This window comes from Helicoverpa zea, chromosome 5, assembly GCF_022581195.2.
Source record: "Helicoverpa zea isolate HzStark_Cry1AcR chromosome 5, ilHelZeax1.1, whole genome shotgun sequence".
Lineage (NCBI taxonomy): Eukaryota > Metazoa > Arthropoda > Insecta > Lepidoptera > Noctuidae > Helicoverpa > Helicoverpa zea.
Genome location: NC_061456.1, coordinates 9,811,368 through 9,827,407, shown reverse-complemented (window position 1 = coordinate 9,827,407; position 16,040 = coordinate 9,811,368). Strand labels below are relative to the sequence as shown.

At 37.8% G+C, this 16,040-nt stretch overlaps 1 protein-coding gene across 4 annotated transcripts in view; it reads right to left on the bottom strand.

Annotated features, from left to right (window-relative positions):
* The window catches only part of LOC124630181 (putative protein kinase C delta type homolog), a 36,406-nt gene that overhangs the window by 8,481 nt on the left and 11,885 nt on the right, over positions 1 to 16,040 (bottom strand). For 2 of the 4 annotated variants that reach the window (XM_047163913.1, XM_047163914.1), the window contains exons 5-7: positions 11,377 to 11,487; positions 8,726 to 8,800; positions 948 to 1,084 (exon numbers count right to left, since the gene is read on the bottom strand). In XM_047163913.1, coding sequence (XP_047019869.1) covers positions 948 to 1,084; positions 8,726 to 8,800; positions 11,377 to 11,487 — 323 coding nt within the window. Of the gene's footprint in view, positions 1 to 947; positions 1,085 to 8,725; positions 8,801 to 11,376; positions 11,488 to 11,712; positions 15,234 to 16,040 lie in introns of those variants that run through there. The other 2 variants (XM_047163911.1, XM_047163912.1) reach the window with 2 other exon arrangements.

Sequence of the window (16,040 nt, the reverse complement as noted above, 5' to 3'; positions counted from 1 at the left end):
TATCGCGTATCATCGGATCTCGCAACCTACCTTTTAGGTAGGACCAGCTGAATTTATAATAAGTAGGTAAATGGAAATCGATCGGAAAAACGCGCAAAAAATCTGGTATCAATAAAACGTGCCACAGTTACGTAAAAAACATATAAAATCTATCTTAGATCTGTCATAATAAATAGAAACTTTCCGTTTTACGCAAATCCTTAAGAAAATACCTACGATTAGTTTTTGCCTTCGGGAAAATATATGCGATTGATTGAACTTTTAACTGAACAAATTGCTTCATATTTTAAACTGCTATGAATTAATGGGTGTATTATTTTTGTAGTCACGGAATGTCTCGGGTTTGTCATATTTTTGTTATTTGTATTAATAGACACGTCTTTCAGCAACTAAATACACTGTCTTGTCGGTTGCAAATCAGTGCGTGTACAACAGTTATCTATGTATGTATAGCGAGTATTCGAGAGCTGTTTTTTCTCTTGGCAAAATCCCTTGTTTCAATTTTCGTGTATTTTGGGACGGAGAATTCGTACACACCTTGGATTTTTACAAATTGCTTTTTCTTGGTAGTAGTTTAGAAGAATAATGTTTTATATCTGGTAGCTGCAGACAGCGGCTCTAGATTTTTTTACCCGATATAAAAGTCTAACATTCGACGAAACATGACTGCACTGAACTTTAAAACGCACCTTTGAAGAAGAGTTTGTGATATCATCTGCTAGAATAAGATGATCTCTTTGATTGTCGTGATATATTGATCCATTTTTAAACCTCGAAACGAGGCTTCACGTCAAAAGTCTGGCACTTGCCTCATCTGTGCCGGATTCGGGTCAACGAGAGAAAACAATGCTAATTGCTTACTGATACCCCAGCCAATCAATGTTGTGGAAAATCCCCGAGAATTTTTTTGCAAAAAAAAAAAAACATTCTATGACTTAGATACTTACTTTTCCGAAACTGCCTTTGCCCAACACCTTGATAAACTGGAAGTCTTCAACGGTATATTTCCTGAAGCGAGGAATAGACCGCGCGGGGGGAGTGAACCGACCCGTCTTCCTAAAGATGTCGTAGGCAGTGGATTGCTCTGAGAAAGACAAATGAACCGTCCAAAACTTATATAAAAGTTCATTTTTGGTAGAAACATATAGGGAGATAGATACTAGGTAGTAAGCATAGAAGAAAAAGTAGGATAGTTTACATTCATAATTAAAAAGCATTTGCCTGTATCTAATTGAACGAATTTTGATGATATTAGGCATACATTAATCACGGCCCTATAAAAGACACATATTATCATTGGAAAATTGAAATAGTTCCCTATAAAAGAAGTGAAACAACAAATATGCAAATAATACTTTTTAAATTAAACAAAAGCGTCAGACAGAGCCTCAAGCACTGTCTATTTTGGCAGCCGTTACGAAATACAGTGTTCCCGATGTTAAAAGTGGACTATGTGTCCGAGCTACAATAGTTCGAATTGTATTTAGATTCAAACAACAATTTCCCTCTATACTTTAAACAGACAAAATAAACAATTATGGCGACACAAAAGATAAAATAAACGAATTGTTTGCAAACTCTGTTATTATTTTTAAATACGGTGTGGGTCGTTTCGAGTGAAAGTGTGTCCTTAGTCCCAAGTGTAATAATGAACCAGAATGATACCACTTTGTATTACGAGGAAATATAGGAGTCGCCCGACCTCTATATCTTGCCAGAAAACTTGTACCTACTGAAAATGAAAGTTAATTACCACCCCACATGATATTTGTTTACATTTTATAAATTCGTGTTTTCTTCAGGCCTTACTTATTGTTCTTGCATTACAGAGGATATGGTTTCTAATGTTTTAAATGTATTGGCACGAGCGCGTTGGCATTTACAACTGTTCCGATACACATCTGTAAACATCCTTTGGTGAAGCCATTAGGGCCACTAACCGATCCTTATCGAATGACACTGAGAGTGCGACAGCCGACACGGTCACTTTGCCTATTTGGCGTTCATCATACGCATAAAAATATGAAATAAGCCTTATTTATTTAGTCGTAAAATTAATAATCCGTCTGGCTGGAAATACAAAATGTTGATGACAGCTTTGATCGTTAAAAGTTAATTTATTGTGTCCACTCAAGATTTTGTGTGGATTTTGTATCTACACAAAGTTGTAAAGCTAAATATTATATGTAAAAATTGACTATATAATATTATTCGTTTTATGCTTCCGGAACGAAATGGTACCTACCTAAACAGGATACTCTTAGGTGTGACTTCATTTCTGTCATCTGAAACTTTTGATTATGCGATGAATTACAAATGCTTTTAATTTGGAATATCGAATGTTTAGCGTAGTAGGAGATTTTACCAAAAATAATTCTGGATTTGTCTCATTACAAGGCTTGATGAAATAGCTCACAGGTCATTGATGCTACAACTGTCCTTAGTATCTGAAAAAGCTGCTTTCCTGAAGATGGTAATCTATCCTGTGGTTCAACCTCCTTACTTGGAAGTCCACCTTTGCTCTTTAATGCTACATCCTTAGAGAAATGAGGATGTCATTTCATTGAACGCATAAATACAGTATGCGTGAACGGGTCGTTGTTACAATATAATTCAAGTTCATGGATGTTTACGTTGCGATATAGTAGTATGACATAATTAAAGCAGCGTGTGCGATATATTAATTCTCTTTCACCTCGTATGAGATCGCGTCGCTAAAAATATTTGCTCAGACGAAGCAATATCAAGGTCGTCGCGGTTAATTCGGTGGTTATCACGAGATCTCGCCGGGAAAAAACTCCAGTCTTCCATAATGAGATTCGTATTTTTATTTTGATATATTTCACAAAGATTTATAATGGGGCAGCTGCTGCTATTCTTCTTTGTCAATATTATTTAAAAATAAAGCGGTCAGCCAGAAACAAGATTTTTTTGTTGAGCGTTTAAAAAACGGTTGAAAGAAGGATACAAAGTAATTACGAGATAAATAAAAACTACTTATTTAGAAAGCATGACCAAGGCAGATAGGGGCAATAGGTAAGTACTTTATAGGAGAATCAAAAAGGTAAACTAATTCGTTAGGTAAACATTATTTTAAAATCTTCTTTATGTTACGTATTTGATGTTGTAGCATTTTATTTAAAGGCTACAAAGGACTTCGGATTACCAGAGCATGGCAGTTCCTGCAATGTTTTTAAGATGTTAATTATTTAAAGTTCCTAGTTTCTTTTTCAGAAAAAAATTATACCTACCATTAATAAAGAAAATATTTACTGCATACAAGTAGCTAATAGATAATTTAAAAGTCTGATGTGTCTATATTACCTCCCGTAAAATTAAACATACGCATCACATCATCATTATATCAGAATCCAATATATTACGAACCTCGTTATAACATAACCCATTTTATATAAATAAACATGCGCCCATAACCAATAATTCAAGAGGCACCAATCTCTTTTTGTTTATGCTCTATTTCTCTGTAAATCTCTTTTTTAATTTGCAATTCGAAACAGTCGTAAGGTAAACGTACCGATACTCGTCGGATTTCGGAAATCACCGACTTTGAAGCGCTACTGTATGTTAAATATTCAATAGAAAATGAAAATTTTTGCATGACGTGATAGAGTATTTATTCGTTATTCTAAGTAACTAATGATTTTTTAATCATTTTGATGGGTTTATGTACTTATTAAGGCAAAAGTAAAAAAAGAGCGATTTGTACCAATAGTCGTCTGGTTTGTACGGATACTCGTCAAATATTCCCAGTACTCGTCAACTTTTAATGCTAATGTAAACTCTCTGCTCTTGAACATAAAGTTCAAGTTATGTACATTTTTTTGTGGTTGAATTTGTTAAGCATACTTGTGCCTTTGAAAAGTAGATAAACAGAAAATCAAATCCCTATTTAGAATAGTACGTCATAATCTGTTAGAAGAGCAGGTATTCAATAAAACAGATACATAGTTGCATTTTAATTTATATTCCTAACTATCAAACGCTTGGAATCACAAAATTAAGTCTATAAAATATGTAATGTGTGTGAAATATATTTCTTAATCATAATAACCGTGCAGTCATGGGCATATGTGGCACGAGCAAAATAATTATATCAGGAGTAAAATAATATTATTCAAATATTTAAATTGTACAATGAAATAATCAGTTTTCGCAAGAAATAAACGCCACATTCATTTATCATCATCTCAGCCATAGGACGTCTACTGCTGATCATAGGCCTCCCCCTCCACAGATGATACCTGTTGGAGGCGACCTGCATCCAGCGTCTTCCGGCGACCTTTATAAGGTCGTCTGTCCACCTTGATGGTGGACGTCCTACGCTGCGTGCGCTTATTAGTCCGTGGTCGCCACTCCAGCACTCTTCGACCCCATCGGCCATCTGGTCTGCGAGCTATATGGCCTGCCCATAGCCACTTCAAATTGCTAATCCGGTGGGCTATATCGGTGACTTTAGTTCGTCTACGGATCTCGTCATTTCGGATCCGATCACGTAGAGAAACCCCGAGCATAGCCCTCTCCATAGTTCGTTGAGCGACTTTGAGCTTTGAGATGAGGCCGATAGTGAGAGACCACGTTACGGTGCCGTAAGTCATCACTGGTAACACACATTGATTGACTTTTGTCTTGAGGCAGTGAGGTATGTCGGACGAAAAGATATTGCGTAGTTTCCCGAACGCTGTCCAGCCGAGTTGAATTCGGCGGTTGGCCCCTTTCTCGAAGTTGGACCTACCTAATTGGACTACTTGTCCTAGGTAGATATTTGAGTCAATAACTTACCGAGCTTCCAACAGAGACCGGGGTGGGCTCAACACACATGGACATTTGACATAATTTTCGTCTTGTCCTTGTTCATTTTCAGGCCCACCCGTTGTGAAACTCGGTCGAGGCCATCGAGCATCATACTGAGTTCCTCCATCGATTTTGCTATGACTACAATGTCATCGGCAAACCGAAGCGAAGGTGAGTGATGTATTCGCCGTTGATGTTGATGCCAAGTCCTTCCCATTCCAGGAGCTTGAAGGTGTCGAGCCTTGGTTTCGCTGTATGGTCTCTTTAACACGATTTGTATCAAAGAGACGCAGATCGTGTCGCAAGGACTTGGATATTTGTCTATTAAACTGCCTTTATGACTTCGCGTCGCTGGAAGACTGCAACCGTAGCAAGCGTCGTTCAGCCATGAGGTTTAAGGTTTGGTCGGTCAGTTTTTGAGGTTTATCTTTACGGCAGGGTCTAAAAAACTTAGACCCTACCGTGCGGACAGTTTCCACTAGCCCGTCGTTGATCCCGTCCACTGATGCTAGGTTCTCAAGGCAAGCAAAGCGATTAGAGAGCTCGAGTTGAAAGCTTTCTGGGTTTTGAATATGGGACCGAGTAGGTCGGAGCGTAGACTTCATCAGACTGGACCTTTCAAGTATAACATCAATTAGTTAATTAGGCTCTTACGATTCGGTGATCGCTACCGATTTTTACCCTATTGATCACAGAGACGTCGCTGAATACTCGTTTCTTGTCGGTGAATAATTGAAAAATGAAGAAGTCTATCTCGTTTTTCATGAAACCATCGGGACATAACCAGGTCCATTTCCTGTGAGGCGGCTTCTGGAAGAAAGAGTTCATCATGAAGAGTCCCTTTTTCTCCAGAAAGTCGGCCAGCCTCTGTCCCCTAGGGTTCCGTTGCCTATACCCAAATTGCCCCACTCTCAACTCATCACCGCTATTCTTTCCCAACTTAGCATTAAAGTCCCCCATAGCAACAGTGAAGTGGGTTTTGGAACTATGTATGGTTCTACTTACGTCCTCATAGTCTCCACCTCATCATCGGAGTGTGACGAGGTCGGTGCGTACACCTGAATGACCTTCAGCGAATATCTTTCGGATATTCTCAGTATTAGGTATACCACCCTGTTCGACACACTGTCGATGGTTGTTATGTTACTCACGAGGGACTTGTGAACGAGAAACCCGACACCACCTTGGGACTATTGGTCGCCCTCCCGGTAGTAGAGCAAGTTACCAGACTGCAGGGTTACGGTGTCGTCTCCCTCTCTACGGACTTCGCATAACCCTATAAAGTCCCAATGTAACTTGCTCAACTCCTCTTCCAGCTAGCAGATCCTTTCGTCAGTCCTCAATGTGCGTATGTTGTGTGTTACCAGGGCCAATCGTCGTGGTGGTGGGTAGCCGGATCTCTTCCGGGGATTCTTAGCACCCCCTGCTCCGCCGTTACCTTGACCGCTACCCGCGCCAGGGATAGTGAAGCTGCCGGGGATTGGGGGCCTGGTTTCTGTGCCTATCATAATCATAATTTGCCGTTAATCGCCACGCTTGGCAGGCGGGTTGGCGATCGCAGTGAGGGTGTGCGGTACACGGAGGACGCTGCTGCCCGACCTCCGGTTTGTCCCTTAGTCGCCTCTTACGACACCCACGGGATGATTTGGGAGAACGCAATTCTAAGCCGGCGTTCCACGGCGGTTTAGAATTTCATTATTCTATTCTAAACAGCTTCTATGACTTTTAAAAGGCCCTCTTGCTTGTAGTTTCTTACAGTCATGATCTGCTATTAAAATTACGATCATGCAATCACTAGGTACATACAATTTTAAATAAAAAAATCTTACTTAAGATTACTCTTTACCCATCAATATCGAATACGACAAGCAAAGAAGTGACATCGCTAGAAGCTATGTCATCTTAGTATTAAGACTGATTTTAAAGTTTTTTGCATCAAAACAGTTAGCTAGTTGAATGACATAATTTTTATACAGGCGCTATTAAGATACGTTAGGGAGACGTGTGACGACGTGCAGTTATTTCGAACAAAAAGCATAGTGTAAGAACAGTCAAGTCAAACACAGTTTTATCAACAAATATAGTCTAAACCTAAAATATGTTTGTTCTAGAGAGTTAACAATTTTGTAAGAGTCCCGATATTAGTTATTTATTCGCATTTTGTACTGTAAAACACAAAATAACCTCATTATGATGAGTTTAGGTGCAACTTTTGAGCATGTCCCAGTAGTCGTCATAATAATTCTAAAATTGACGAGTTTTGGGTCAAATGGGAGTTTTAAAGTACCAATAGATGTCACATTAAAAAAATATATCTTCTATGTTAAAAGTATTCCAAATTGCATATTACATCGTTAGCAAATAAACTTAACTATCCAATTAAACAAAGAAACATACCACAGACCCCACTGGAGTTATGTAAATCAAAACACAAAACAACGTGCTGAGCTTCACTTTTGACAGCTGAACTTCACTAAAAAACGATTTTGTTAGGGCACACACGTTTCGACTAACATATCTCCGATGCCATGACTGTTAAAACCCCGTATTGTCATTTCAATTGTGCAATATGTTATCAACAATATGTTGACATATAAACCGGCCCATTTTAAGTTCAATAGAAAAAATAAATAAGAGTTTTTAAATTAATTGACGACTATTGGGGCATGACGACTTCACCCGCGTTTACCTTATAAACAAACAGTTTTAATAATTTTCATTCGGCCATCTTCATTTATAAGTAGGAAAGCGTAGGATACATGTACCTGATGTTTTATTTTTGTTCTCTATTTATTTATTTTTAAACGTTTTATCGATAAGTTCCGTTTCATGAAAAGAAACGGAATATTATTGTGTCATAGATGAAAGAGACTCCTCTGAATATTTACTTCACTTGCCTTACCGGGCCTCACGGAAGATTTTTTTTATTAATTTCGAAGCAGAATTACGCGTTTCATTTTCAGTGTTAGAGTCATCAATTTGTAAAATTAATGTTCCTTTTGTGGTGTCAGAACTTGGCAAGTCTCGCTTGATTAGAAATAAATCATTTGTCCGTCTTTAAGTTCTCAGAGTTTCCAATTTTCCTGTTTAGTCATGCATTGCATGAAATTCACGGAAAGATTTTGTATATTTACATTGTTCTTTTCTAGAAAAACTAATACCGACCACCTTTGCTTGTTTCAAAGAGTTCCTTTTCACAGTAAGAAATGAGGAGCCATAAATCTCATAAATCTTTGTGGTCATGTGACGTTAGCACAGCCGTTCGGTGGCAGCGAACCATTTATTAATTAAATCTGGAAGTGATATAACAGTGTGCGTATTACACAATTTCCACAGTGATAAGTTGTGAGTCGTGGACTGGAATGCGGAACATACCGAAGTGGGCCGTGGGCCTGCACTCTGATTTCAGCGAAAGTCCTGCCGGCTTCTGCGCAGATATTTATAGCCGTGTTCGAAATAAGAATACAATTAGATTTTTTGCCAATCGTGCCAATGTCCGTGTTTATAATATAGTGTTCCTCCTAATACAATTTATTGACTGGAGTGTTTGAAAGATGAACGGGAATGATTCTGACCCACACCTTTGATGATTCTTGATTGAACAACACATACTTAAACGTTTAAAACTATCATCTTATAGTTTATTTCTTTAATGATGAGCCAAGAAGTCCTTTATTCTTTCCTCAGAAGTTTTTGGTGACGTGATTTATGTATAGTTATTACTTGAAAAGAGACCATGATGATGACTAAGGAAACTGTGTTAATTAGTAGCTGCAAGCAGAATTTAGTTGGTAGGTACTAGATACACTACAAGTATAACACTCATATTTATCTAATATGTTCTAGAAGAAACATCTCACAAATAAACAAGCAAGCAGTCAAAACTCGTAGTTTGTAGTACAACGTGTCTCACCAAGCTCCTGTTCTAGGATGTCTGTGTTATTGCCGTGCGCGGGCGCCGCACCCGACGTTCCGGCAGCCTCGGCACCTGTGCGCACCAATCACAATCAAATTGCTCTGGATTACATTTGTTAACAAATAAAAACACATTTTCTATCAGCTGAATAAAACAACCCCTTTGTTGTATCCCAACTCAGGTCGCTCAACCCGATTTAGTTCTCAAAATTATGATAAATGTGACTTTCTCCGAGAATTCAGTATAAAATTATTGTAATAGACCACATAGTTGACACACACACAAAATATGTAAACAAAGATAATAAAATAGCTTTGATTATATATATGTCTAGATGGAGTGTCACCATACAATCCCAACAAAGAAGCAGAGACAAAATTGTTATGCATGTGTGCGTGTAGGTGTCATTTTACCCCGCGAGTTGACGTAAATAATGATACCAGCTTCTACGATTCTCCCATAAATAATGAAAAAAAAAATAGACTAATTAAACAAGTTTGTATACGTAGTGTTATTCGGTTTAACTATAACTTTATAGAAAATTGAACCTTGCTTGGCACTGCTCCTTTTGTAAGTCTTCGGCGCTCCATTTTGTCGACAGTACTCATGTCCTTGCTGCGGAAGTGATCGGAACACACTACGGTATTTTTGTTGGTGTCCACATAGCATCACCGCGGTTTTTTTAATGCGGTCTATCCACTGACTCCTAACAAGAGGATTACTTGGAATACTAAAAAAAAATGATGTTACGTTGATGACCATCATTTAGTAATCAAATAATAGTAGATAATATTTTGGAGAATCAGAAAATGTCTATCCGAGCAATAAAATGGAAATTATACCTATTATTTTTTTGCGCAATGCTTAAAAAAATATCCTTTATACATAACATAAACACGTGAAGTTGGGAAAATGAAAAACATAAACTGGCAACACTGATGCAATATGGCGTGATTTAGTAAACATAATTACAAAAAACAATTATTTATTTTCTGGGTCAGTTACCGATGATAGGAGATGTTATTTGCACTTTTTAGCCTTCCTTTATAATTCCGGCAGACTTTAATTGCACATGTCGTCATTTTATCTCTGTTATTTGTATTTTAGTTAGCGCGCGTAATACGTTTTGACAGTTAAGCGGCACGATCTGTTCTGATTGACAGGAAAGCTCCTGTCGATGAGCAGTTCATCGACATTTTTTTCCACGCTTGCGCGCACTCGACGCTACATCTAGACATATATATAATCAAAGTAAAATAGTAGGTAAATGTATTTAGTTCAAAATATTTTATAGGTTGACACAAATATTGTGCATAATATTATCTTGTGTAGGTTATGAAAAGAAGAAAATAGGTACGTCACAACTTGGTGTAAAGACAAACATTAAATATTTTAATATAATTAATGTTCTTTTTATTTACATGCAAGAGATAAAAACAAAACAAAATTTACACCTAATCCTGATGCACTTAAAATTTCACGCTATTTAAAGAAATGCTTTCAAATATTCTTTTTTGTTTATTTTCTTATAATTTATTTGTTTTTATTTAGAATATTAAATGCCACACGCTGGTTGGTTGGAAATACAAATCATGCAGTGACGTTTGCAGAGAAGTTAGCCAATTAATCGACGATCGACGGATCTATTGATCCGTTAGTCACGAGAGCGCAGACACGCGCTGGCATCTATCATCATACGCCACAGCGTCGATGACTGATCAAGTAGAATGATCCTTCATTCATACATTTGCTATATTCGGAAGAAATTTCCATTTGAGGTTGTTGGGGTCATACAAGATTTATGACAATCAGGTGATTGGCAGACAGATTGTTTCGTATAACAATTGTTCATTGCGTTCTTATTCATTTTCGAAATAGACCTACCTGGTATACTAGCGTGCTTAACGCTTTTTGTACGCACTTTTTGTACTTAATGGTTTGTCTCTATTATTAAGAATCAAGACTTCCAAAAAGACGTGAGCTATGGTTTTATGCTTTTTCGTCCTGATATTATTGCACGACTGTAACTGGGCTAACAATTCTCTGACGTGACTATTACAGACGTAGCAATTGGCCTCAACATGCATACAACTGTTATAAAGGATTTGGTATTTAGGTACTTAATGTAATGTCAACTCCCTCTTTATGTTAATTGTGGCTGCAATTGTTTCTATTAATTTTGTACAGGTGAGCAAATGGTGGCTTCTTGCCAGACACATCGCACACCCACGCCACAATGTACACAAGAACATAAACAAATACGTACAATAAGTTTACTATTCTATAAGTGCACAGTAATTGACATTATCAGAAATATATGATAGTTTGAACGAGGATAACAAATTAGTATTCCAATACGCATTTAGCTTTTAGAATGTAGTTAATCCTAATTTCTTGTTTGAATTACCGTATAAATGTTACATTGTTGTGAACCCTAGCAAAAAATGTAGTCGGGTCAATAAATGCCTACCTAATAATAACTGAAACAGAAGTTAGATAGCAAGCCAATAAAATTGCTTTATTTTGGGCTGAACTACTGACGTAGCAATGACGCTCACATTGGTATGTTTAGTTTCGTTCGTTGATAAAATAAAAATCGCTGATATCATTCAGACATTATTATGTTCCTATTTTGAGTATCTACCCACCTTTTCTTGATGCAGTTCTCGATGCCAAAGCTTCCACCAATAGGCGCTGGTTCACTCCGCACAAATTCGCTGTCAATTTTTCACACTTTCGGTGGCAGTTTACATCACAGTCTAAAACAGATTAACTACCAATTGTGGCGTGGCTCTAGGCTTTGTAAAGGTTTCTGTACATCTCTGCAGACATGCCACAACTCATACGCTGAAAGCCGTGCAAAAGCAGACGTGCAGAGTTTCCTATCGTTTTAGTGGAAAATTAGTTTATGTGACTACTATATACAAATGAGTCCTGTTAATATTAATGTGTAGGTCCCTAGATTGATAATGCTAAGTAATTACCTTTCTTAATTTGTGAAAACGTTGCAGGCGATGCCGGTGCTGAAGAATCGAAGCCAGAATCATTGGAGCCCGTAGAGGTTCTTCCATCTGGATTATTTTCACACTCATAGAACTCGGCTGAAGCTTCACTAGCATCCGAATCATCATCGTCGTCGTCTTCGTCTGAGGATTCCTCTTCTGAAGAGGAATCAGATGAATCTGACGAATGAATCACTTGAGGAGCTTTTTTCTGCAATGGACGAGGAGTTGCTATTAAAGGTCTCAGGGCTTTTTCTTCTTTCACTGGTCTTTTGGTTATAACTGGTGTATTGACTACAATTTGATTCGAAGTTTCTGGTTTTTCGTCTTTTTGAACAATATTTTCAGCCTTATTTTCCTCTCCTGTCTTTTGTTCAGTTTGTACTCTTGCTTCAATTTCTTCATTTGGAATGTTTTGTGACTCTAATGCTACTAGTTTATCAGGAACACTCTCCGATTTGATATCCTCTTGTGAGCTGGGTGCAACGCTTACCGATCCCTCTGATGGTATATTTGCCAGTTCAGATGCACCATTGCTTGATGGGATCTTTGGTTCTACATTGTTTAAAGTAGAAATATTTTTATCGTCAGTCTTGTCACTCTTAGTAATATTACTTTTTCCTGATGATTGAGCTTTCGTCTTAGCTACGGGAGAACTTTTTGCAGGAGTTTTTGAATTTTTATTTGAATTGGACGATTTGGCGCTCGGAACCTTTTGGTCAATATTATTTCCACATGTGCAAGTGCAGGGTCCTTTGCTCGTTGAAGGTTCAACGTTATCTTCTTTGGTGTTAATCAGGGCTTTATTGTTTATATTATTAACTTGAGACAAATCGATTTTATTTTCACTTGTTGCTAAGTTATCAATAGGTTTATGTTCAGGTGAACTTGTATCAATTTTAGTTGCTGCAGCATTGATGGGTAAAGTATCGGAAGATGTGGGTTCTAATGATGCGACGCTGTTAATAATATTCGTTGTCAATTCCTTATCCTTTGCGTCCTGCTGTGTTGTTTGTTTGTGCAATTCAGGGCCATTTATTGCAGGTACCGTGACAAGTCCGTCGATTGTATTTTGTGTAGAATTTTTGGGTTTCTCTAACACAACTTCATTTCCTTGTACCGTTACGTTGTCGACTTCTATATCTTCTGACTTTACCTGGGGTTTAGTAATATCAGTTTTTGGACTGGGCTTCGGAAGTGCGGTTTGAAGAGATTTTAAATCGGTTTTATTTTCCTTTTTCAAAACTTTCTTTAATTTTTCTGATTTTGTTTTCTTTTGACTGGGTTTTTTAACTTTGTTTTCATCAATATTATCCAGTGATGCACTTTTCCCGATATTTTTACATTCATTGGAATCAGATGATACTTTAGTGGAGGATGTATCGTTTCCGTGTATTCCAATTTCCTGAGCTAACTTTGTTGTGTCTTGCACTATCTCATGATTCACTTCTTCAGTAAACTCATGTATCATTTTAGCTTCATCTATATTACTTTCATCAACTACTTCTTTTGGTTCTTCATTCTTTATGTTGGCGCTTATTTCTGGCGTGGAATCTAATTTTACATTACTTTGATTCACTTCTTCATTTTTCTTTAGTGACTGCATTTCCTGCACCTTCATATGATCTTCTTCTTTTTCTTTTTCGACTTTAGCATCAGCTAAAGACGTGATACCTTCTAGATTAACATTGGATTCATTGACATTATCTTTTGCTTCTTCAATGTTTGAAGTCTCTTCTTCCTCTGGGAACCAGAATAAGGCACGTTGTTTTTCTTTAGCTTCTTCTAAGTTTTGTTTTCTTTTCACTAAGTAAACTGTTTCTCTTTTGCCTATTTTATTCCAGAAATTTCCGTCGTCTGGCTCAGGGGAGTCAAGTTCATTTACAGAATTCTTTTTACCGATTGTTTTTAGTTTGGTATGATCATTTTCCAATCGCGAGTGTAATGTTTGTTCCACTTCACTGCTGTATACTATTTCTTTCTTTGGGATACGTGGTTTTTCTTCTACAGTAACATTTTCAACCCTAAACTTAAGCGGGCTCGCGGGAGACTCAATTACTTCTACAGAGGACGTTATTTTGGTTTTTAATTTAGGCTTAGGCCTTTGTTTCTTGTCATCTAGTTTTTTTACTGATAATCTGATTTCTTCTATTGCAGGCAAATCTATATTCCCTTGTTCTTTTGGAAATTCGGTGATAGAATCTAATCTGCGAATGCTACTGCCTGAGGAGGATTTTCTAATGCTACGCCTTTTTGAAAAGTTTCTTGGATCTCTGACATCCTTGTGTGATTTTAGACTATCATGTAGTGAATGGTCAGATTTTGTAGTTTTTAAAGGGTTTTGTAAGTTGTCCTGTTTTCGTCTTTTATTTGACTCGAATGACTCCAAGTTCCTTTTAGCATCATCATTAACACCAACTTTGGTTAAATCTAAAGTTGCAGTGCTAAGGTTTTCACTCCTGATTAAAGAATCTAATAGATTGGCTTGTTCCGCCAAAAGCTCCATTGAACATCTTCTGTCTAAATAGATGTTATCAACCAAAACAGGTTTTGGCAATGGAGTTGCCGGCAAGCTTTGAGAATTACCTGCTTCCTTTCTTTGTACCTTGCTGGGTATTCCCGACACATTTTCATCCTTGACATGGAATTTTTCTACAAGTTTTGCTCCCAATGTTTTCTTTTCTTTTTTGTCTTTATACGTCAGATCGTCAGAAAGCTTTTCCCTCCACTTCATAAACTCTTTGTCATCTGTTTTATTTTCTTCGTTTACTTCTTGTTCACCTTCTTGGTCTTGCGTAACCTCAGAAGCTTGTTCCTCATTGGGTTTACGCGGAGAATTTCTCTTAATAGTATAAAGTCTTACCACTGTTCTTCCGCGTTTTATTGTACTCCTTTCGACCCCCGGCGAAGAGTCAATTCCGGTTTCAGGTTTGCCATCAACTCTGGGCATGAACGGACCACTTTCACTATCATTATTGGCATCCTCTTTTGGCTGCTCTGTTTCAGGCTTAGGAGGTGAGGGAGGCGTAGAAGCCTCCACTTTATGCCTGTATCTATCTCTGGAAACATCGATATCAGCTGTGTTTATATTTACAGGACGCGGCGTATAGTTCGGAGTACCGTAAGTTCTAGACGAAATTGGTATCCTTCTCGGGCTGTGTATTCGAACGGGACTCGCAGATCCCCGCTCGGAGATAGTGGTGAGCATCGGTGAGTAATTTCTTCCTGCACTGGTAATCCATCTTGATGATAATGGTGCACGAGAGTAGCTACTGAGAGACGAGTGATTACTGTAATTGCTTCCAGGATTGAGGTACGAAGCACTGTAAGACGTTCCTAATGGCGAAACTGAACTTCCATAGTTGTAGGCAGATGTGTAAGGGGATGATGACCCGTAATACATGTTTGCGATGTGTTCGGAAAACAGAGGCATAATGGCGCGCTAAATCACGGACGTGCGACACCCGGGGTCGCTCATCGGAGCGCGCGCGCAGACTGGCGCAGGCGCGCGGGGCGAGCGGCGCGCGGCCAGGTACGCGCCGCCCACTGCCGCCCCGCGCCGCCCGCCCAGGTGATTGATTGATGATGCCAAGTAGGTAATAATAGACACGTATGACTTTTGTCACAATCTCGGAAGGAAGTTTTCACATGCCTGGGTGAGAGCTATCACCTCATGATACATATTTTAATAGCAGCTTAGTTAGCATACATTCAACTAATCACATAGATGAGTAATCTAGCGTAAAACACAAATGTTGCATAACCAATTAAGTTTAAACGCTGTGTGAGTTAATTTATTACCGTTCTATTATTAGTTGATCTAAAAATAAAACATCTTGCGACATGCCTAGGCGTATTAATAGCTAAGCAAGCATTGTCTACCTACTTACGTGAACTATTCTGAGCTGGAATTGTTTATAAACGACGTACAAGATTTTTTGGACTACGATGTATTTTTTCTAAAATTAAAATATACAATGTCGCGGAAGTCGATGTAGGAAAATGGGATTTTGTTATAACGGAACAATGCACTACCTATATGTACCGGATCGTCATAAAAACTAAACTGGTACAATCACACAACTACAAAATCTATAGAACAATACCTTGTTCTGACCGTTAATTAGTTTTAATTTAATTTAACATTTACATTCATATTCTTCGACTTGTAGATTAAAGACAATTTTATTCAAATCTATTATATATTCCAAAAGTTGTATTATGTGAAGAATAAAAATATAGGGTGCTTAATAAAAATCCAACTAAAGGCACATGGATGGATATATTATAAAATCTTCTATATGTTACAG